At 32.6% G+C, this 23,838-nt stretch overlaps 2 protein-coding genes across 12 annotated transcripts; both read right to left on the bottom strand.

The window, feature by feature from the left end:
* Positions 1-817: 817 nt before the first annotated feature.
* On the bottom strand, positions 818-2,885 carry LOC105799222 (60S ribosomal protein L10a). Of its 2 annotated transcripts, none has more exons than XM_012629658.2 (6): positions 2,794-2,885; positions 2,638-2,686; positions 1,821-2,040; positions 1,491-1,656; positions 1,157-1,362; positions 818-1,063 (listed from the first exon to the last, which is right to left on the bottom strand). In XM_012629658.2, exons 2-6 carry the CDS (start codon positions 2,640-2,642, stop codon positions 1,010-1,012), a joined length of 651 nt encoding a protein of 216 aa, XP_012485112.1. In that variant the 5' UTR covers positions 2,643-2,686; positions 2,794-2,885; the 3' UTR covers positions 818-1,009. The 2 variants fall into 2 exon arrangements, with proteins under 2 accessions (XP_012485112.1, XP_052476362.1); XM_052620402.1 differs by having other exon boundaries at positions 2,638-2,699; positions 2,794-2,835.
* A 9,476-nt stretch (positions 2,886-12,361) lies between these two features.
* On the bottom strand, positions 12,362-17,416 carry LOC105799220 (structural maintenance of chromosomes protein 4-like). 10 transcript variants are annotated; one of them, XR_008188605.1, is made up of 5 exons: positions 17,077-17,393; positions 16,149-16,237; positions 15,441-15,809; positions 14,789-14,861; positions 13,761-14,351 (listed from the first exon to the last, which is right to left on the bottom strand). XR_008188605.1 is itself a non-coding variant. In XM_012629657.2 (3 exons), exons 1-3 carry the CDS (start codon positions 17,224-17,226, stop codon positions 14,317-14,319), a joined length of 279 nt encoding a protein of 92 aa, XP_012485111.1. In that variant the 5' UTR covers positions 17,227-17,416; the 3' UTR covers positions 13,761-14,316. The 10 variants fall into 10 exon arrangements, 1 of the variants encoding a protein (XP_012485111.1); XR_001135509.2 differs by lacking the exon at positions 17,077-17,393 and having other exon boundaries at positions 15,441-15,534; positions 15,658-15,809; positions 16,149-17,038; XR_008188602.1 differs by lacking the exons at positions 14,789-14,861; positions 16,149-16,237 and adding an exon at positions 12,362-12,722 and having other exon boundaries at positions 14,217-14,351; positions 15,441-15,534; positions 17,077-17,414.
* Between the last annotated feature and the right edge of the window lie 6,422 nt (positions 17,417-23,838).

Below are 23,838 nucleotides of genomic sequence, written 5' to 3'. Positions count from 1 at the left end.
AATTTTTTTTTTGAAATTATGGTTTAGGTTTTCATTGCTAATTTCTGCAGTTGAAAAATATATAAAATATACGGAAATTTTTAATCACTCATAAAATTAAAAAAACTAATTGTAGCAAAAAGAATACTCTATATAATTAATTTACATACTACAATGATATCAGAGGAAGGTAGTTTTGAAATATACTTCTACGAAGTCGATTAGAAAATGGTGTTTTATTTTGGAATTATCTACATTAGTTGTTAAAATTCATATTTTTTCATTATTAATACTCTTAGTTGTCATATTAGATTCGAAAAACATTGGATTAAATTTTTAAATTTCAAATTAAATACAACTCTTCGAATAACTCATTAATTGAATAGTTAACTACAATTATACCTACCGCTTGTGCAAAACTTTGTTGAAATTAGTGAGCAAAAGTCTTCCATTTTCAATACTTGCATTAAAATATCCTGTTTCTTTTCTTTTACAATTATTTTTACATTTTTTAATGATAACCTTTAATTTTATAAAAAATATATAACATATGTTTGACTTCATTCGAAAAGAGCAATATAATACACACAAAATTTCAAGTCATTAAAGTATAAACTAAAGTTGAAAGCAATGCTGATCCGAATATAAACAAGTAAAAACCGTATAAACCCTGTCATGTTACCATCCCTAACTAGCTAGAATTAAAAGATTATCAGCGGTCATGGTGTAATGAATGTAGTTCATTCAAACCCTACTATGCAAATCTTCTTTTTCCAGCAAAACCACAGCCATAACCATTCCCAAATAACTATTTTCCGCCATCATAGAGCATGTCCAATGAGCCAATCCAATATGCCACCATTCATTAGGGCCTTTTTTAACGATTAAAAATAAGATAGAAATTAACATTTTATGTTGATATGCAAAACAAAACTTCCAATGTCTCAAAATCACAACTCTAAGATTCCAACGACAAAACATAACAGAAAATTTGTCCACATACAAAACTCTTAACACATGGGTAAATAACTCAAAAGATCCTGTTTGATGGGCCCATGGTACTCTTCAAGTAGAGGCACCTCACCTGCAATTAATACAAATTCATTAAGAAAGATGAACTTTATATGGAAGGAGTAACCAGGCAACCTAAACAAACAAACAAGCTAAGAAAACCTACATTTTGCCAGTTTTTCTTCAACAATGAAACCAGGAAATTGACACTCATTTGCACATTTTGGAAGATCTGCTTCTCCTCCATCGCAACATTCCCAACGGCAACTCCCATGCAAAGAACCTTCTTCAGCTGGAACTTAACCATCGCCTTGGTCTCATTCACTTTGGACTCTAGCGATTCCTGGTGAGTAACAAGGGTTGGGAATTTCCCTGCATTCATGCATAAAATCAGCCATGTAACATCTCAGCCCAAAAATCACAACAGACACAGGCAAATCCCATTAACTTAGCCTCCCCGGTATTGACTAAAATTTGCTGAAAACAGATGCAATACTTGCCTGCTTTGTTGAGACCAGGACCCAGGAGACGAGGGATCTGCTTGATGACAGATTCAGAAGCCAAAAAAGCATGATACTTCTTGGCAAGCTTTTTGACCAACTTTTTGTTCTTGTTTAGCTTCTTCAGTGCTTCAACATCCATATAATCCAAACCTATCTTCTCTGCCTGCAGTACAAATTAAACCATTTAAAACAACTAACATCAATGCACAAATCACAACTCAGAGGTAGACACTTCCACATAACTCCTACGCTTGCGTCCAGAAAACAAAGGACAGTTTCAAGCAATGTAAGCAAACAAAGCTTTATCAGAGAACACTGCAAAATTACCTCTTCAACATGCTGGGCATCTCCAAGCATGCAGATCTTCATTTTTGGGCGAGGAATGTGTGGCAACTTCACAGAACCACTGAAACGCTTGTCTTTTTGGGGATCATAGTTTTTCAACCCAATCTGGAGTTCAATAGTCTCAGTAAACTTACGCTGCTTCTCCTTGGACTGAGCTACAATGGTTGAAATAGCTTCTCTAAGGGCATCACTCTGAAGCTTACTGTAAATGACAACCAAAAATCTTTTAGGAAATAAAACTCTAAACAAGTCAACAAGAATCAACAACAAGCAACATAAACAACTCTTAATCATACAATGAACACCCAAATACTATGATTTGTTCAACTCAGTTCTTCAGACAATAACAGAAACACCAACCATCACTGTAATCCAAATTAACAACTTACAAGGTTTCTAGAGCCTAAGTTGAAATTTTCCAACATAAAGACATTGAATGGCACAAAACCAGTCTAATCAATTAGCCAAAACATAAAGTGTCGACTAAGTGTGAAAACCTCTACCACTTAGCAACAAGACCATCTCCTATTTTCATAGATAAAAGTACGAAACAGGTCATCCTATAAAACACAAACGACTAAAAGGAGCCAAAACTCGTCTAGTTCAAGTACATTCAATATAAAACAAGATTAAAATCCTAATAAACAACTTAATAATGAAGAGGAATTTATCAGAAAAACAAACATGTATAAAATTGGGTAACTTAGATTCAACTTTTTACAAAGAAAACAAAGCATGACCAGATAACCCCAAAAGATAAAAATGAAAGGAAAATAAAACGACAGAATTTAAAAATTACCTCATCTCTGAATCTCTGTTCTTTCCACGAACAAAACTATAAAATTTACCTGTAAAACAAAGCTACCAAGTCATCCAGAAATGAACAAAAAAAAGGACGTATCAAAACTAGATCTAACAAGAAAAATGGAGTTGTTTAGGGATATAGAGTAACTACCAGAGAAGAGAAAACCCTAGCCGCACTATGAATTTTGTTGAGGAGAAATATATAGTACCAGCAAAAGTAATAAACCCTAACTAAGTATTGTAATTATATTGAAATTGGGCCAACGGAAAGTTTAAACCCAATTCATTCGGGCTTAGACTTTGGTTTGGATTCGGCCTACCCATATTACTGTCTTCAGCCCAAAATAGTGAATAACAGTTATTTATGCTTTTTCGGATTTTCTGCCCAGATGCATCAGACTTTGTATTTCGAGATGTTGTATGATACTTGAGTTAGGGAAAGAGTGTATTGCAATGGTGAAAGTAAGTAGGCTTTTTTGAAGACTAATAGTAAAGAAGGTGAAGATGAAGAAGAGGAAGACAGGTGATAATTTATACCTGGGTTTGGGGCTACCCAGGAGGTTGCTTGTTGCCTGCATGTGTATGGGAATGGTTGATGCTTTGTCCTAGCTCGATATGATTGGCAAAACTATGTGTATGGGAATGGTAGTCCTTGTCGATATGATTGGCAAATCTACCCCCAAAGTTATATAAAACCCTCTATGTTCCCACTTCAAAACATAAAAGGAGTTTTGGGCAGGAAAAAAAAAATGAAGATAGCCACTTTTTCGAGTCCACAATTTCACTCCACCTTACTATAACAACCTTTAATTTTGTTTCAAGCATTTATTTAATTTTGAGAATATTAAGTAAGTATTTTTAGTTTTTAATAGATTTTTTATATTATATTAAGTATTGTTAATTTATATTAATTTATTGCTATTAATTTTTTACAAGTTTAAGGTTCAAAGATAGGCAACAAATTCTTTGTAACAATCTATTATAATGGAGAAATTTGTAACATTGAAGTTGGCACTATTTTTCAATCAAGACATCAAATAAGTTAAGTGTTTCAATACAACTGTCAAACTTGATGAACTACCGTCAAAGATCAATTCAAAAATTACAGCTCTATGGCGAGGGATGTTGCCTATACTGGTGTATAGATTTAAAACATTATCCAATCCTCTCATCTTAGCACACTTGAGCTTTATGATGATGATGATGTCGCGACTATGATATCAACCCATTTTTCAATCAAAAATGTTGCAATACGTTGAGTTGTATGATGCCAAACAAAGTTGCGTAGTAGGTGATATTTCAAGTCCATCCATGCTTGTCTTTAATATTTCTCTAGCTATACGTGAAATATACAAGGTCGAGACCCCATATGTAGAGTTACCATATGCACTAATAGGAAGATTGTCCATATGCAGGTTGGATCTTGACTCGAACGAAGCATTAGACAATCTGTACTAGTATGTTGCACCATCAACATCGTTGATTCCTATTAATTTGAACATTGATGATGAGTGATGCGAACTTCTAGATGAAGATGAAGATATTAACGAATTTAGTGATCCCTAGATCGAAGGTGTTCCTAATGCCAACGTCGATGATGATGATGACAATTACACTAATGGCAACATTGTTGCAAACTTGCCAAAAGTTGAAGGAGGTTGTATCATTCTTTGTCTCCTTGAACCTCCATCCCACTTGCACAATATTGACATAAATGAAATTAAGGTATTGGAATTTCCAGAATATCCTAATATAGTGCCAAGCTATATAATAAGTTCAGTTCCAAATTTCGAAAATCTATATCTAAGGGCACAATTTCTATCAAATGATGTAGTTGTAGTAGCCATTAAGCACTATAACATTAAAGCTTGTGTTGATTACAAAATTGTAGTATCTTCACTGACTTTGTAAGTTGGCAAGTGCTGGAAGTACGAGAATGGGTGTAATTAGAGAGTTAGAGCTAGGCTAAGGAAGAGGGCAAAAGTTTGGAAAATCTAAAAATAGAATAGACCCCACACATACACTTTTGCTTGGCTTTCACAGGATCATCAAAAAATAGATTCAAACTTAATTTGTAGCTGCATTATGTCGTTGGTGAAGGTAAGCCCGACTATTCTAGTTGTTGTTTTGATCGCCGACATGCAACCTCAGTATAAGTACATCGTCAATTATCAAAAAGCGTGGTATGTGAAACAAAAGGTCATTCCCGATTATATGAAGATTGAGACAAGTCTTACAACAAGTTGTTGTCATGGTTAGTGGCAATGAAACAATTTGCACCAAGTATTGTGGTCGAATTACAAACCCTCGATGCATGTTATCCATCCAGTCAACTAGTAGAGGGCATGAAAATATTCCATCGATTAAGGCGTGGCCAATTTCTAAGCCCATTGTCCAAATAAACAGGACTTGGATGTATGGTAATTATACGAAAATCATTCTAATTGTTGTTGCGCAAGACATGAACTGAAACACCATTTTGATAGCATTTGTGATTGTGGAGAAAGAAAACATGGAGTCTTGGCGTTTTTTTGACAAATCTATGATGATACGTTATTAACACTACAACATATGTATCAATTTGTGGCAAAATTTCTATGTGGCACTTAAAACAATGTCACAAATATACACCACAAATGTGATGGGAGCAATTAATCATCACACTTAATGGTTGATAGTATATATTATATAACAATCTCAAAAAATTTCATAAATTTACGTCACTATATGTTTGGCACAAAAATTTACCTCTAAAAAATTTTGGTGGGAAATATTTTTGTGACATCTCAAGAAAATTGTAACGATTTTTCTTCATACCAATGTAAATTCTTTTTGTAACTAATTATTATTTATCTTTAAAAAAGAAATATATTTAGTTATTAATAAGCATTCTTTGTAATAGTTTGATTTGTGTATTTAAATATACAAAATGTGACGTGTTATTTTGATGGAAAATAGGTTTAGCGTGTTATTAATACGCTAATGTTTTTATTTGAATTGAAGTTCCAATACATTAAATATTAGAATAAATGAAAGCAATGCATGCCTGAACCATGTTAGATCAATTGGTTCAAAAAAGCACACAATAAATCAAAATGGTCATATAATTGTAGCGAGTGCTCTAGAAGAGATCCATGACATAATTAATCATTAGAATTCTAGAAGAGAATTAGGTAAATGAAAGCAAAAATTGTGAAAATGAAGAGATCTCAATAAGTTATTATTGAGTATGACTCATATTTCAGTCAAGTTTGAGAAATAATTTTTAGTTAAACTCTATTTACTTGTTTCAATCAAACTCGATTAGTTTAGATTATTTTTTTATTATTTGACTTATGAATTTAGCCTATAAATAGGCTCTTTTACAACCTTAAAAAATACAGCCATTAGAGATTAGAACTCATAACACATTTAGAGAATTTTGTGTTTACGTTTTCAGGGTTCTTTGTTTTCGGGTTTTTAGGGTTTAGTTTTTATCTCCATCTTTTGTACTCTTCGGTCTTTTGCCATTATAGTAAAATTATCTTTTCCCATGGTTTTTATCCTCTTTGAAGGATTTTTTTCACGTTAAATTTGTGTGTTCAATTTCTCAATTTATTCCGCTATTTTTTTACTTGTTGCTTAATCGGGTCGATCCCAACAAGTGGTATCAGAGCTAGTTCAATTTTCATATATCAGCCCGTTCAGAGATGGCAACAATAGGGTTTGAAATTGAGAAGTTCGATGGTGAGACAAATTTTAATCTGTGGCAAGTTCGGATGATGGCAATTCTAGTTCAAACCGACTTAAAAAAGGTTGTTATCGGGAAAAAGCTTGATAATCTAAATCAAACAAAATGGGAAGAGCTTGATGAAAAGGTCTTGTCTGCAGTCCAGTTGTGCCTTGCGAATACGGTATTGTCGGAGGTATTGATAGAGAAGACCTCACCCGCCTTGTGGAAAAGGTTAGAGACTCTTTATACAACTAAGTCTCTGGCTAACCGTTTAGTGTTGAAACAACGTCTATTTATGTTTCGCATGAACAAATGTGAGCTTGTTAGATATCACATTAGTCAATTCATTACTCTTTTAAATGATTTAAAAAACATTGAGGTTCATATTGACGATGAAGATCAGGTCATGCTATTATTGTGCTCTTTACCTCTTCATACAAGTCTTTCAAGGAGACCCTGATTTATGTAGAGACAAACTCTTGTTCGAAGATGTGAAGGGTCATTTTTTAAGTATATACAAACTCGACAATGAGTTTGGTTTGTATAGTAAGGCAGATAGGCAAGCTTCCGTTTTGGTAGCATCAAAGAAACGTGACAATAGGTGTCGTTATTGTAATTAGGTCACGTCAAAGCAGATTGTTATAAACTGCAAAATAAAAGAGTTTCTGAGAGTAATGAGGAAGATGTAGCTGGTGCTAATTTGGCCGATAAAAGTGGTGATGATTTTTTGTTAGTGTCAACGAGCGATAACTCCAAGCTCACGTCCGAATGGATCCTAGATTTGGGATATTATTTTCACATGTGTCCCAATAAAGAATGGTTCTCCACAAATAGTTTGGTTGAAGGTGGAGTTGTGCACATGGGAAACAACTCATCCAGTAAGGTAATTGGTATTGGTACTGTTAAAATTAGGATGCACGACTGTAACAGTCCAGTTTAGACCCTAGTCGGACAGTGGTTTTGGGATCACAAATCTGAGTGAAAAAAACATTTTAAAAATATTTTTGGTGTTTATAGTATGTGAATTAAAATGTGTGAAAGTTTCGTGTGAAAATTCTATCGTTTGTGTGCTCAATTTGCAAAAAGGGGCTTAAATGCGTAAAATGCAAAAGTGACTTGCTATTTGTTAAAGTGTTTTATTGCTATGGTTTTTATTATGTGGGGCCCTTATGTTGTAATTTAGCCATTGATCATTGACATGGAAGGTAATGGACTTGAATTACGTGATTTTTATGTTTAATTATAAATGTTAAAAAGGTAAAATGGCTTTTATAATATATTAACTAAAATAAACATTAAAGAAACACATGCATATTCATTGTTTTTGCCGAAACTTAAAGAAAAAAAAAAGCCATTTTCTTGTTTGAAGGTTCGGCTATATCCAAGCTAGATTGAGGTATGTTTTGAGCTCGGTTTTTGATGATTTTTTCGTTTTTGAGATTGTTACTTTGTATATTACCTAGCCCATGTTTTAATTTTTGGAATTGATGATGATTTTGAGAAGTGTCATTGTTGATAATGTGATGAAATTATTGTTGATGATGAAAAACAAATATTTGATGATAGATTATTAAATTTTGTTAAGTAATTTTGATAAAAATCTAAATTTGGGATTTATTTGTGAAAATGAAAATTGAGGGGATAAATGTGAAATAAATGAAATATGTGGGCTTATATGAGCTATAAGAGTATTCGATCAAACTAGGATATTGTTAAATCAAGTGTATTTTGTGTTTTGTGAAATAGGGTCTAAACTGTGAACAATGTAAAATATTAGGGGCTAAAATGCAATTTGCCCATTTATGTGTTTTTGGAATAAATTTGAATGAAATGTGTTATTAAATAGCCAATTTTGAATTTATTAGATCAAGAAAAGAAGAAATCAGATTTGGATCGGGAGAAATCAAAAGTTGTCGAATAGTCGTCCCGGTCAGTTCGTCTTCGTCTGAGGTAAGTTCATAAGTAAATAAATGTCGTTAAATTGAATATATATGTATTATAAATGCTGAAATTGAATTTTAATGGATATATGTGTAAATGCTGAATTATTTTATGCATGGGAGAATTAATTACGAGCTCGATTCGATCGAATTATGACGTCCGAAAGCCCCGTACGAACCATAGGAATAACTAGGATACACATGTCATGACATAGGATCCCAATAGGTGACTTTGCGTGAGACCATATCTGGGACGTTGGCATCGATTTGAGATTTACATGTAAGACCATGTCTGGGATATCGGCATCGTATATGATTTCTTGTAAGACCCTGTCTGGGACAGTGGCATCGATATTTGATTACATGTAAGACCACATCTTAGACGTTGGCATTGTACGAGTTTTTCGAGTTATCTGAGTATCTATTTGATTCCGAACAGTTCATCGGGCAATGGTAAGGTAAAACCGAACTTGAGTTCGAATTAAACGATTCAGGTATGTTTAAGTTTATATAAAGTTTGATAATGAAGGTAGGTGTTGTTGTATAATATGATGTGGTGAACTAAGTGTTTAAATGTGATTATAAATACATCTATTTGAGATTGGGAGTAATCGGCCTACTTGAAATAATCAAATTAATGTTCATTTGATAATTCAATTACCTATGACTTACTAAGCTATTTAAGTTTACTGTGTATTTGTTCTTTCAATATTTTATAGATTTTGGAAGCTAGTTACGAGCTCGGGGATCATCAAGGAAGTCCGTCACACTATCGACCTCTATCTCGGTATTTTGAAAGTTCGAAATTTTGAACATATGGCATGTATAGGCTAGTATTTGTTTTGGTTGAATTTTGAAATTGTGTATATATATAAAGCCATGCGAAAATGGATTGAGATAATGTTTATGGTTGAGTATTTTCGGTCATGATATAAGTTTGCTTTAATACGTATGTTCATGAAATCATGAATGGTATTTTGATTTTTATGGTTTGATTGAATATATCATGAATTACTTATAAATTAACTAATGTTGATATATGCTTGTGATGGATGATTATATAATTCAGTTCAATAAGAAACGAATGTGTTACTTGATTGTTTTGATAAATTGTTTTGGTGTGGTTTCAAATGCTATGTGATAATTTTGCTATGATTTATGAAATTAGTATTTGGTTTGGCTAATTATTGACTTATAAATAGAGTGATAATTAGTAAATAATGCATATTCATGTTCGATTTAAATAAAGGTAAATTGAATATATACATATATGTATATGTCTATGATAAGGTCAATTTTGGGGATATCTTGAATAGGTTTGTGATGATATATATATGCATAAAATGTGTTTGAATCGTTAGATATTTAAGTTCATATTAGGGTGACACATAACGATTATAGTTAAAGTGTTATGTATGGAAGATATTTGGTTGACTAAATATTTATATGTAATTAATTGATTGGTTGTATAAGTATATTTTAGGCATGTGAAGTAGGTGAACTTTTAATTATTATTTGTGCTCAAAATGATTCCAATTTGACATGGTCATATGCGCATAATCATGTGATAAGAGAAGATGTATATTTGGCTTCGAAATGATGCTTGATTATTATGCTAGCCTATTAGTCCATGAGATGAATGGTTAAGTGTACGTGGGTTGGCTTAGTGAATGAATTTGTAACTTGAATGTACTAAGATTTGAATTATGCATTTTCTTTAAATGGTTCATATCAATTAAGTAAAATGCGCATATGACTTTGATGTTTAAAATTTTATGTTTGACCATTTAGTGAAATTACTTATGCCGAATGTATGTTTGGAGATATGCTCAATATATATTTTATATTTTTATTAGATTGAAAAAAAATTTTAGTATGCGAACGATATGAGAATAGTAGTATTAAGCTTCGATATTTGAATAAGATAAGAGTATTGATGTGATTGATTTACAAACTTGAAATGCAAAGACTACCTATTTTGAGTTGTGTTGTAACACCCCAAACCCGGCTTAGGAGTTATGGCCGAATCTGGCGGTATCACATTGAGGTGTTTAGCAAAAATTGAACTTGTTGGTAAAAATTCGTTTCTAGGTTTAAAAACCCCTTTATTATTATTTAACAAATCATCTAGTCAAAAACGTTTACCTTGTTATCTGCTATTGTTATAAAAGGTTGATCAAAAATCGCGGAAGCTTTTGAAAACTCTAATGTTTAAATTTCGTGTCTTTGAAAACAATAATTATTTTGAAAATTCGTCTTCTGCTAAACTAGAGTTTAAAATAAGTAAGCAAAAGCCCAATTAAAAATTTAAACAAACATAAATGACCTTATTACATAAACAAAACCCAATACAAACTTTAATTTTAAATCAAAGCAAGTGTAGCACAGCTGCAGTTATGTGGCCACCTCCGAGTCCCTTGCAGCACCAAATCGCCTATGACTGAGGATTACTTGCACGGTTAAAAGGAAAAAGTGAGTTTACGAAACTCAGTGTAATCCCTATCACCAATCAAGATACAACAAGCAAGCATACCTGGCACTGGCCCTATTCAAGAATAAGACAGTGTGGGCCTTAGCCCAATACAGTAACAATGTGGGCCTTAGCCCAATTTCAGTAATAGTATCAGTGGGGCCTTGGCCCATAATAGTAACAGATATCAGTCATACAGTGAATAGTATGTATATCATTAATTGATGCAGTAACAGTACAATATCATTAATCAGTGCAGATATGCAGTTAGAAATCCTACCCAATCCAGCCTCTACACACCACTCCGTTCTGCCAAACACACTATGTGGGGATAAAATCGACCCACCCAGCCAGACACACTAAGATTAGCACCGGTTATGGCACTAAACAGTATTGCAGCAAAGTTGCCAGTAAAATAAATGACATATAGCCATTAGTAGATCCACAGTCGTCTTGGGAGACCCATGCAACCTTGTTAGTACGGTACACTTCCTCTAAATATAACAACCCATCCCCATGCAATATGTAACACCCCCTAACCCCAAACCGTCGCCGGAACAGGGTTACGAGGCATTACCGGACATATCAAACAATTTACAAATAAATCGAAATAAATAACCAACATATTAAAATAATTCATAAATTGTTATAAATTTGTACTAATTGATTTCATTCATTTTTTTTTATAAAAATTTCAAAGATTTTCGACTTATTTTTACATTAAACCCCCGCAAAATTTCAAACATAACCAACCCAATTTCAAGATTTCAACCAATGCATTTATATACTTAATCCTACTTGACATATAGACATAACAACTTAAGTAAATAAAATCCTATTATCATTTCTAATTAACACATAAAACTAACTAAGCCATTTCAACTTGATACCAATGCTATAAAAATAACTTATACCATTTTTCTAATATAATCATCAAAACACATAATATCTTACTTTACAACAAAACTATATAACATGCCAAAATAACTATTATAAATCCTATGTACATGCCACTTTCTCTTAAAGGAAGAAAACATCACCAAAATCTTTATGTCGAGTCGGGATTGTCCTGGATACTAAACTGAGACTCTAACCCTTTTCAACTCGCAAGACGAAACAACCGTGACATGAGTATTTTATACTCAAGTGGTATTACTATAAATTAAACTATTTAATAATAATAAAATTTCAAATATTGACCATAGTCTTTAAAATCACTTTAAACTAAATATAAATATTCATATATCATTCCATAAATCTTAAATTTATATATTTAAATATTTACATACTAAATCAATTCATAATTTATATCATACATTCTTTCTCATATTTTTCAATAATGTCAAATCAACTAATCTCATTTTCAAATTTCCATCTCTTTCCATCTCAATTATTTACCCTATTAACAAGGCTCGGACTCTGACAGATACGCGGATTCCACCCAAACACACCAAAATATCCAACCTAAACACACCGGGAATAATTTAAATCCTCCATAACACACCAAGATATCATATCCTCCCAAACACACCAATAAGGCATTTAATGCCTCTTCGATAAACCAAGCATATAATAACATAGTCATCTTCTACCGAACTACAAATCTCCTCATCACATCACAAATCCTATGGCATGCCATTTGTATCCAATCTAGTCCGATAAGTTAATAGGGTATTATTTTACTTTTCCAATTTCGAATTCATTTCCACAACAATTTCAAATATTCAATCAATACAAAACATCTATTATTTCAATTCACATATAATTCAATATTCACACATATTCTTACTTAATTTCAAATGTTAATACTTACCTTCCTTTAAATGTCTTATGAATACAATTTCAATATAGCATTTATTAAATAGATTAAGTTATAGTAATACAAACCCTAATACGCGTTTACTCCTCAACGATCTTTTCTTTTCCTTTAGATGCCGATGCCTCGTTTTCCTTGTTAGCTACGAAAATAATAATTATTTTCACTATTAATTACAATCATTAAAAATAATAATAATAATAATTATATTAACAATAATAATAATAATAATAAAATTCTTATTCAATTCGTACTTATTCCCAACTTAATTCTAACTAAGCTTACTTATTTTTCTAACTTAATTCACACTCTATTTCTATTCAAATTTCTTCTAAACTCAAATTTATCTACAAATTATTCAGCATTTTTCACTAATTTTGAATTTTCCTCAATTTAATCCCTAAAATTCAAAACTTATAGTCTAGTTCACAATTTAATCCTTTTATCAACTCTAACTAGAAACTCCACTACACCAAAACAGGCTTTTAGCGGCGCTTTTTTAGGCCTTTAGCGGCGCTAAAAAGCGCCGCTACAAGTATTTGCGGCGCTTTTACAAGCGCCAGAAAAAACGCCACTAAAGACTGCGTCGCTAACTTTAGCGGCGCTTTTCCGACAAACGCCGCTAAAGACCACGACCTTTAGCGGCGCTTTTCGACAAACGCCGCTATAGACCACGACCTTTAGCGGCGCTTTTGCCACAAACGCCGCTAAAGATCATGACCTTTAGCGACGCTTCTCGCAAAAAACGCCGCTAAAAACATAACCTTTAAAAAAAATTATTTTAATCAAATAATATCTTTAGCGGCGCTTCTCGCAAAAAAACGCCGCTAAAAACCTAACCTTTAAAAAAAATATTTTAATCAAATAATATCTTTAGCGGCGCTTTTCATTCAAATGCCGCTAAAGAACAAACCTTTAGCGGCGCTTCTCACAAAAACGCCACTAAAAACATAACCTTTAAAAAATTTATTTTAATCAAATATTATATTATATTATATTTTTTAATTTTGAACTTTAAATATACTTTTTAAGGATAAATAAAAAATATTATTTAAATTAAATTTTCTATGAAAATTTTAACTTTAAAACTAAATATAAAAATGAATGAATTTAGTTTTAAAATTTAAAATAATAAATTAATAACACAATTAAAATCTAAAAGTTAGAACTCAAGTTGTCGTAAATATTAAAGTAAAATAAAAATTTAGAATCAAAATTAAAATAAATAATACATTTGAAAAACAAACTGACTAGTTGAACCTCCTATGACTATACACATTGCAAGCTAATAAAAAATACAATGCATTAAATTGTTGAACCTGCCCAGGTACTAACTGACAGTAGAATAACACATTAAATTGTTGGATTAAACATGTAGATTACATACTAATGTAGACCTAAATATTTTCCTTTTCCTTCTACCCTTAAATCTAGAGATAGCAAAAACCAGGGACCTAACACCAGCAAGTTCAAATATATTGCTAAAAGAAACACAACTTTAGCTCCATCCAAATGTACTTTCAATTCTCATTTCAAATTCTGCTTCAATATATTGGATGAATTTCCCCACTGCATGATGTTAGGTGATCAAACAGAGTACTTTAAAACTGCAAAAGTAAGAAGCAAGCATCCTCACTTGATAATCTGAAGGGTTGTCTTCCTCACCACTTGGTCCTCTAAAAGGAAGCAGCTGAGCTTTAGGTTTCTCTAAAGAGAAAACAACAGGAATTCCACCCTCAATCCCATGATCTTTCCTTAAACGATGTCTCACCTAGAAGCAAAAATTTGAGAAAGAGTAAAGTGAATGATATCAGGAAATAAACCCCTAAACAATGTCTTCTTAATGCAATAGATAAACAAGAGTAAAATTGGATATCCAAAATAACAAATACAAGCATAAGATATTAAAGTTTTTCCAAACCAAATAAAATCTAATTGGACAAGGCCCCAAAGTAAACACCAATCATAAGATCAGCAACCACCAGAAAACTGCAGTAGCAAGTGTAGATTCAAAAGCCACAGACGCAAAGAGCCCCCATTTTAGAATGATTGGCAACTCCAAAACAACTTCACCGTATTCAGAATCAATAATATAAAATGCCAGAAGCTCAAATCACAATAAATAATAAAAATACAAAAACATAAATATTTCATAACCTAAAGCTACTGATACTAAAATAAAATACGTATCTAGAAGCAAAACCTAACCTTCGTACATACTAAGTAGCAAAGTTGATCCTAATCCTTCAGCTGAATAACTTATGTTGCTTGCTTACTCGTGCTTTAGATGGGTGCAATATCAAACAAGCATATAGAAGGATTAGCCATGCACTATCATAATAATGAAAAATAAAACATAAATTAGAGCATAACATGAACCACATAAAGAAATTAGGAGTTCTATATATGGTGAAAAGCCAATATTTGACTGCAACGTTATATAGAATTCTTATAGCCAATAGGTAAAACTGAAAGTTCATAAGTCACGATGATACCTTTGTGTCAATGTTATCAATGCAGTCCAAAACAAAATCAGGGTTTAACTATTTGATTAAAAAAATTAAAAATTATTTTATAAATTATTTTTTTAATCAGGGTTTAAATTTGACAAATTTAAAGACTAAATGTTATTTTATCTATAGATGAATTGAAAAATTGAAATGCCAATTAAGCTTCTTATATAGCAGCTCTGTCAAGGTTCTGAACTCCAGCAGAATTAATCAAACATAATCATTGACAATATATATATAATTTTATATATAAAACCTTGTTTGCTCTAAAGAAATTTGGATGGAAAAGGGTTAATTTCATATTCTTTAAATTATTTAAAATAAATGCCTGCATGGATGGAGTCAAGTACCTTCTGAGAGTTCAGGTTGTTCGAATGGGGTACAAAGAGACTTAGCTGCTCCCATCTCACCCCTTGTTCGAGCTTTCACATCTTTCTCCACCTCCTATATATACAAAACATAAAACATCATTTAAGAAAAATGAGCTACATATGCCTCGAGAGATTAGAATATGATCCAGCTCATGTTGTTGCCTAACAAAATACAGGTTTTACAAACTCATCCCACGTTTTTACAACTTCAATGCAGGCATCTCTTTTTTGTTTTGCCACATCGAATAGGTTCTGTTGAATCTTATCCAACATTCCTTTTACTTGTTCAACCAAAAAGACTCTAGAGATATCAGTCTTTTCTCCATTGTCACAGCGAACTGCACGCACCTGTCCAATAAAACACATTCTGGTTTCAATAATAAGAAAATAATACATAAAAGAATAGAAGGAAAGCAGAAATAAGAAAAAAAGGGTTAATTGCATGACCTTAAAGAGCTAAGAAAATACGTAATTTTGTTTTGGACTTAAAGAGCATAATTTTGAGTACTATTAGAGGTTATGAATTCCGAAGACATGTAAGAGAAGTGCACAAGGCTACTAATAGGAACATGGACAGCAAATAATCATCTTTTACGTAATAATTAAACAAATAAGCTATCCGATTTTTCTTTTGGTTTGAGTTGGTAAAACGTTAGGCATGTTCGTATTCAACATAAGTTTTCTGACCTTTAAATTTTTCATTATTGTTGCAAATAGAAGCACAGTCACTGAAATGAGAATCTCGACATGCTCCTTGTCTTTCTAGTTGCAGGCTTCTGTTAGCAGTATATTACTATCAAAATTTGCAATTGCATTTGAAGAACCTGCAAGAATCTCATAACAGCTAACCAGAACAGGGTCAAAAAATCTCTTCTGTTCTTTTTTCTTTCTGTTTTTTAAGGCTGGAGTTGGTTGGATCTCAGCTACCTTAAATAAATTTGTTTGACTTCGAGCACCCATTAAATACATTAAATCAGGCCCTTCCACTTATAGCCAATTGGTTTTAGGTTGGATGCTTAACACAAGTCATGTAAACTTGTTGTTACTTTTAATTTGAGTTAAATTTTAGAACTTTTCATATAGACTAGCAACTTCCCACTCAATTTTCCACCTCTTTCTCGCAACTAGAAGAAGGAAACACTGATAACAGAAAAAATAAATTATCTCAAATTCAATTCGTGCAATTATCATATCATTTTTATTTTCTTTCTCATTTTACATTTTTTTTTCTTGGCAACCAAGCAGGAGTTAGACTACTAACAAACTAACTAAAAGCTTACTTTCTACATCTAACTATGAAAAAAAAAGTAATCGAAAATATAAATTTGAGATAATTTCATCAGTCTGCAATTTTCTTTCTCGGTTTCCAGTGCTTTCTTAGTAACCAAAAGGAAATCGTTAAAATTACAACAAAGAGGAGGAAAAAAAAAGAAAGCTATTCGAGTTGAAGTCATGCAATTTTTAATTTCCTTCTCAGTTCTTCATTTTTCCTTCTCAATTTCCAAGTTGAGTTCGCGAAATTATTACATAAATTTTGCAATTTTCCTTCTCAATTTCCAAACTTTACTAGAAACCAAATAAAACTATAAAATTAAACGATAAAAGAAAATATAACCTTGTGAAAGGGACCGACGCGCTGCTCACTGGCATAAGACTTGAAGTTCCTCATCACCATCTCGTTAATTACTAACCTCGGTCCTCGAGATCCCACTTGGGCCTGCTCTGGCTCGCGAGTCGTGAACTCATCCTTCGTTTCCATCCCCATACGGAAATAAGCGGCTGCTAAGTCAACTCACTGCTATTGAATCGGTTTGAGACTTCGAGACGAGTTGATGGAATAAACAATTAAAAGGAAGATGAAAAAGTTTAAAAAGCATTTGAGCAAAATTTCAGAAGGGATTTTTAGCGGGAATTTGAAATGAAAATCACGCGTCAGAATATTTGGGGCGCTTATAAAAAAAGCCACTGAATAACTTTTGTGGCGTTTCCAACAAAAACGCCACTAAAAATTAAATTTTTGTAGTGAAACGGGCCGTTTTGAAAATTTTAAATACATATTTGCGGCGTTTTTTGTCCAAATGCCGCTATTGCTTACCTTTTGCGGCGTTTTTCTTATAAACGCCGCTAATAATTGACTTTTTTTACAATTTTATATTTAATTATTATATAATTCATATCAATTTTAAATAAATAGTTTTTGAAAAATTAAGTAATATTTAAAAGAATTAGATAAATTTTAAATCTTTTATATAATTTTTATTTTTATTTGTTATAATTTGATCCTATGCAAAATAGATAGTTACCCATCCATACCAATCATTACTTTTTATTTATTTATTTATCGTTGTTTTTTAATCTAATATTTAAATATATCAAATGGTTTAGATTAAATATTTTGAAATATAAAAGCATTAATTGATTGTATAAAATTTCATCATTTAACAAATCTCAAGTAAACCATATAATAAATCTCTTAAATAATTTAAACTATAATCATAATTTTAATATATTCAAATTAATATTATCTCCTTTACAATTATATAAGAAATTATTTAATATATAAATTAAAAAATACTAATTACTCTAAACCCTAAACTCTTAACCCCTATCCCCTGAACATTGAATCATAAAACATAAACCTTAAACCCCTAACCCCTAACCCCTAAACATTAAACCCCAACCCTTAAACCATAAACCATAAACCATAACCCTTAACTCTTAACCCTCAACTCCTAACCCCTAACCCCTAAACCTTAATCTATAAATCTTAAACCATAAACCATAACCCTTAAACCTTAAACGCATAAACTATAAACCATAATCTATAAACCTTAAAATAGTAACTCCTAAACTTTAAACCCTAAATCATATACCCTTAACCCTAAACCCTAAATAATAATAATAATTAATTCAATATTTTAAAATTAATACTATCTTTTTTATGATTATATAAGAAATTATATAATATATAAATTAAAAAGAATCAGTCATATACCTAAAAAACTTTAAAATTATTTTAAATAATAGTATTTTAATTTTTGAATATTCAATTAAAAATAATTTGAATTTTAATTAATATAAATAAACCAATTAAATAATAATAAATAGATAAAATAGCATTAGCGGCGCTTTTCCAAAAACGCCGCTAAAGCCCATACTTTAGCGACGCTTTTTAAAAAACGCCACTAAAGCCCCTAAAACTCAAAAAATGACGTCGTTGGGCTTAGGTTTTTTGCGGCGCTTTTTGGAAAATGCCGCTAAAGCCCCATGCATTAGCGACGCTTTTTAAAAAACGTCACTAAAGCCCCAAAAACTCAGAAAACGACGTCGTTGGGCTTAGGTTTTTTTGTGGCGCTTGCTGAAAAACGCCGCTAATGCTCATTTTTGGCAGCGTTTTCCAAAGTGCGCCACTAATGCTCAATATTTAGTGGCGTTTTTTCAGAAGCGCCGCTAATGTTTGATTTTTAGCGGCGTTTTTTATCCAAACGCCACTAAAAGCGCCGCTAAAAGCCTGTTTTGGTGTAGTTCTCTATCAAATAAATCCTCAATTTAACAACTTGTTCAAAATGAATCATGTTCAAAAACCTATGAACTTCCATAACCTCCACTTAACTTCAACAAAATTTTGTTTTAAAGCTTTTAAAATATCAAAATGAAGAGGAAAGGGCTAAATTTAGCTTACCAATTAACTTGAAGCTTTAAATCCTTAGTTTTCCCTTTTATTTTTCTTTCCCCTTATCTTCCCCTATTTTCGTCTCTTTCCCTGCTTCTTTTCTAGCTATTCTGTTTCTTTTCTTCTTTGTTTCTTTCTTTCTTTTACTTTATATCTTTTATTTTAACTAATAATATTAATAATAATATATTAAAAAAATCTTTTACTTATTAATTAAGCCATATTTATTTTTATTACAAGTGTACCCATGTAATTATTACTATTACACATGTCTTCAATATTTACCATACATTTGTCATCTTTTTTTTTACTTATATAATATAATACAATATAATATAATATAATATAATATAATATATAATAAAATAATATATATAAAACATAAAAATCTAAGATTTTATCACTTTTACCGTCCCATTTCTTATTAATGGCTTAATTTCCATTTTAATCCTTTTTATTTTTTTATTAATCTATAATTCAACTTTTACCCCTAGATCAATTTAGTCCTTTTTTTCTTAATTTCTCTTAATTAAACTAAATTCACCCAATTAATACCTAATTAAACACACAACTAGTCTAATAAATATTTCTAATAATTATTTTCGAACTCAATTTACTAATACGGAGGCCCGATAATGTACTTTTTCGGTGCTTGTGAATTTTGGGTCATTACACAATATATCGGCGCATAATATCATACGTGTATGCAAAATGTCATGCTCAATCATAGTCATGCATATAATAGAGAAAATCAGTCATACATAACATAAAGTCATAACAGTCATTTCATCTCCTAGGGGTATAACAATCATTTTACCCTACAAGGGTATTTTGTTCATTTTATCCCATGGGGGTAATTCGGTCATTTTACCCTATGAGGGGTAATTCAGCTATTTTAGCCTGTAGGGGTAATTTGGTTATTTTACCCTGTGGGGATAATTCGGTTATTTTACCCTGTGAGGGTAATTCTGTCATGTTACCCTGTGAGGGTAATTCGGTCATTTTATCCTGTGGGAGTAATTCGATCATTTTACCATGTGGGGGTAATTCGGTTATTTTACCTTCTGGGGGTAATTTGGTCATTTTACCCTATGGGGGTAGTTCGATCATTTATTAACCTCTCGAAAGGTCCGCAGTTGCCTCGAGCGACTCAAATAACCCAAATGGTCATAACAATGTAAATGGGCCTAAGGCCCAATACTCGACCCAAGTGGGCTCACACGCTCGTGCGGCCCGTTCAACCTAGATTTCGCCATGGCTATGAGATCTACACAGCCCAGTTCAGTATTTTCCACAAATCATGAATTTTATCCGTATGGGGCCCACAAGTCCATTGAGCCCACACGGCTCATTTAGCCCAACGTGGCCCATTACGGCCTAAGCCCATGAAAATGCTCATTAAGACCTCTATAGTTTATCGCCAATGATTCACAGGTTTGGCTTTCCACACGAGCGATCGCACATTCATATGGTCTCAACGCCATATTTCGACTTTTCAGCATTTGCCGTTCTACAGTTACAGTGGACCGCTATTGAAATAGACATTCTGACTATATTTTCGGCTACTCCGCTCATTTCACAAAGTATTCTGCCCGGTTTAACGACAGCTGCCCAATACTCAGGAGATCTTTTCCTCGAACCCATACGTGTTTCTGTAGGTCTTGCCGTAACGGGTTTGTCTGGAAATATACATACCCATATTTTTCCATCACGGCGTACATTTCGTGTCATTGCGCGGCGCCCCGCTTCTATTTGTCTAGATGTAATCCAAGCAGGTTCAAGTGCTTGAAGAGCATATCTACCGAAAAAAATACGATTACCTCGATACAATATCCCCTTCATTATTCCTCTATGTTGTTTACGAAATCGGGTTCTTTTGGGGTTGTTGCCATTTGCAGATTCCCTTCGTTCCGAACACTCTTATTCCGAAAATCAATGATCATCACACCCTTGGTTCCCAGGCAATGTGCCGATCAACCTCGACCACCACTAGTTATGAATAAAAGTAATGTAGGTTGGAGAAAGCGATGAAAACCTTGAAAACCTCGCCGATCTTCTATCGAGAACAAGGAACAAATGAGATGATATATAGCTCTCCATAACAACAACCTCCCCAAATCCCAATATTCTCTCCTTAAATCTTCTCCAAATATCCCTCTTCAATTCTCTCTATGACCAGTTTAAACTCCATTTAGCAGTAATTCAATCTAACTCTACCACCCACACGAATTAGGTAGCAAAATAAATACTCCATTTTTAATGCGTCACCACTCGAACCTTAGACCCCATGTACACTCCACACGCCTCTTACCACTAGACCAACAACTCCTTTGTATCATATTTTAACCAAAATAATTTAAGAACCTACTATCTAGATCCAAGGATTTTATTCACTTAAAATAAAAATTTTGCATAAGCCAAGGCTTGAACCCCTGACTTCTTAGACACTTCTAAACACTTCTAAATCACTTAACCACTGAAGCAGACATTCATGTATGTCATTTCCTTGCTCAACTAAATATTTATGTGCAGCCTTCTAACTGTTCCCTTATTCAAAACCTATTTCTTCTAGACCTAAAATTCAGGGTGTTACATGTGCTCTGTTTGGTAATTCCTCGTAACCCTAATTCGTCAACGGATACGGGTTAGGAGTGCTACAATGATGAGATGATTAAGACACTTTCAGATGTCAGGTATGTACCCGATTTACGAAAGAATCTCATCTTATTTAGTATTTTAGACTTGAAAGGATGCAGAATCAACATCGAGTCGAGCAACATTAAGGTATCTTGTGGAGCTCTCATTTTGTTAAAAGGTAAAAGGACCGGAAAACTTTATATTGTGGAAGGTTCTGCAGTGACCGGTGAAAATTGGACATCCCTCATCCGTTATGGAGTCAAAGTCAACTCGTTTGGAGCGGAGGCAACTTGGTCATATGAGGGAAAAATGTATGACTGTTTTGTTGAATAGAGGTTCTTTTTTGGATACGAGTTTTGAAAAGTTAGGGCACTGTATTCGTGAAAATCAGACTCGGGTTAATGTGGTTTGGCAGTGTACAAGTCGAAGGCTAGAAGTCTTCCAGTCTCTAAGCAGAGATTCGACTCAGTTAATTCCCTGCATAGTTCAAGATAGGCCCGTGGCGGGCTTTGGCAAAGATGGCATTGTGAAAATATGAATCAAGGTGGAGATTTGTTGAGTATGACCGTGATTGCCACTAAACTAACTATAATTATGACAAATGCAAGCACACCTATCGAACAATGGTATAGTTATGGTGAGTAGGGAATATCGTATCCACGAGGACTAAAAGTACTAGTAATTATTGTTATTCTATTATTTAGCCGATAAATTGAAGAGATTGTTTTTAATTTAAAATTAACTAAACTAATTACTAAGAATGCAATAGAGAGTGAATTAGGAAAATAATCGAATAAAACCAATGAGATAGACAATACCCAGGAAAGAATCCACCTAGACTCCACCTATTATTCTGGATCTGAATTAAACAATTTATTTACTTGTGTCCTAATCCGTAGAAATTCCTAAATTATGTTAATATATCTTTCGAGAGTAAAAACAACTGACTCTAAGTTGATTAATTTAAATCTCTTTCTAATTAAAACCCCTATTGTCACATTAATTTGATTTATGGATTCTGCTATTAGATTTGACTCTAATTGGGTAGATTTATGTCGTCCTATTTCTAGGATTGCATGCAACTCCACTCAATTATGCTAGATCTACTCTTAAACAGGGACTTTTGCTCCACTGAAATAAGCACATTAAACATGCATTAATATCTTGAAAATATTAAAACACTAAATAAGCATACATAATTGAGAACAAGAATCAAGTATTTATCATGTAATTCAGAAATTAAATAATTAGATTCATCTTAGGTTTCATCTTCTCTAGGTATCTAGGGACTTTAGTTCATAATCTGGAATAAAACCATCTCAAAGTTAGGATAACAACAAGACATAAAGAAACCCAATAAAACTTCTAAGGAAATTGAATGGAGATCTTCAATCTTGAAGGAGATCCGCTTCTGAGTTGAATCCGGTGGCTTTCTTCTAGTTTTTTCTTCCTTTTTCTCTGTGTCCTCTTTTGTGTTCTCTTCTAATATGTATTTATAAACTTTAGAATGCTCAGAAGCCCTAAAAATTGAGTTTTTCCGCGTAAAAAGGAAGCAATGTGTGAAATCGACATGGGCTGGCACATGGGCGTGTCGCCAGCCCGTGTGGTTCACGCGGGCATTTGTCTAGGCTGTGTAGATCCTGAAAATAGCTCTTTTTATCTGATTTTGGCCTGTTTTTCACTCATTTCACTCCCCTATGCTCACCTAAGTATAGAAACATGAATTTAAAGGATTAGGAGAATCAAATTCACTAATTTACATAATAAATCATCCAAAAACGCGTTAAAAATGGGATTAAAAACATGTTACTTTTATGGTTTATCAAATATTCCCACATTTAAATGTTTGCTTGTCCTCAAGCAAAATCCTCAACTCATAATTAAAATTAATATTTCTGAACTTATAATTCTTATCAATAATGTTTTGTCATAATTTATAAATGATAATACATTGATAATTCAACTAAAAGAGCACTAAAGATTCAAACAATCCAAGTCGAACATTTTTAAAGCATGAAAACATAGATATCTCCCCTTATCTAAGTAATTACCTTTAATTCAAAATCA

This window comes from Gossypium raimondii, chromosome 9 (genome assembly GCF_025698545.1).
Source record: "Gossypium raimondii isolate GPD5lz chromosome 9, ASM2569854v1, whole genome shotgun sequence".
NCBI classification, from domain to species: domain Eukaryota; kingdom Viridiplantae; phylum Streptophyta; class Magnoliopsida; order Malvales; family Malvaceae; genus Gossypium; species Gossypium raimondii.
Note: the sequence above shows the minus strand (reverse complement) of the source record. Positions and strands in the feature narration are given on the sequence as shown.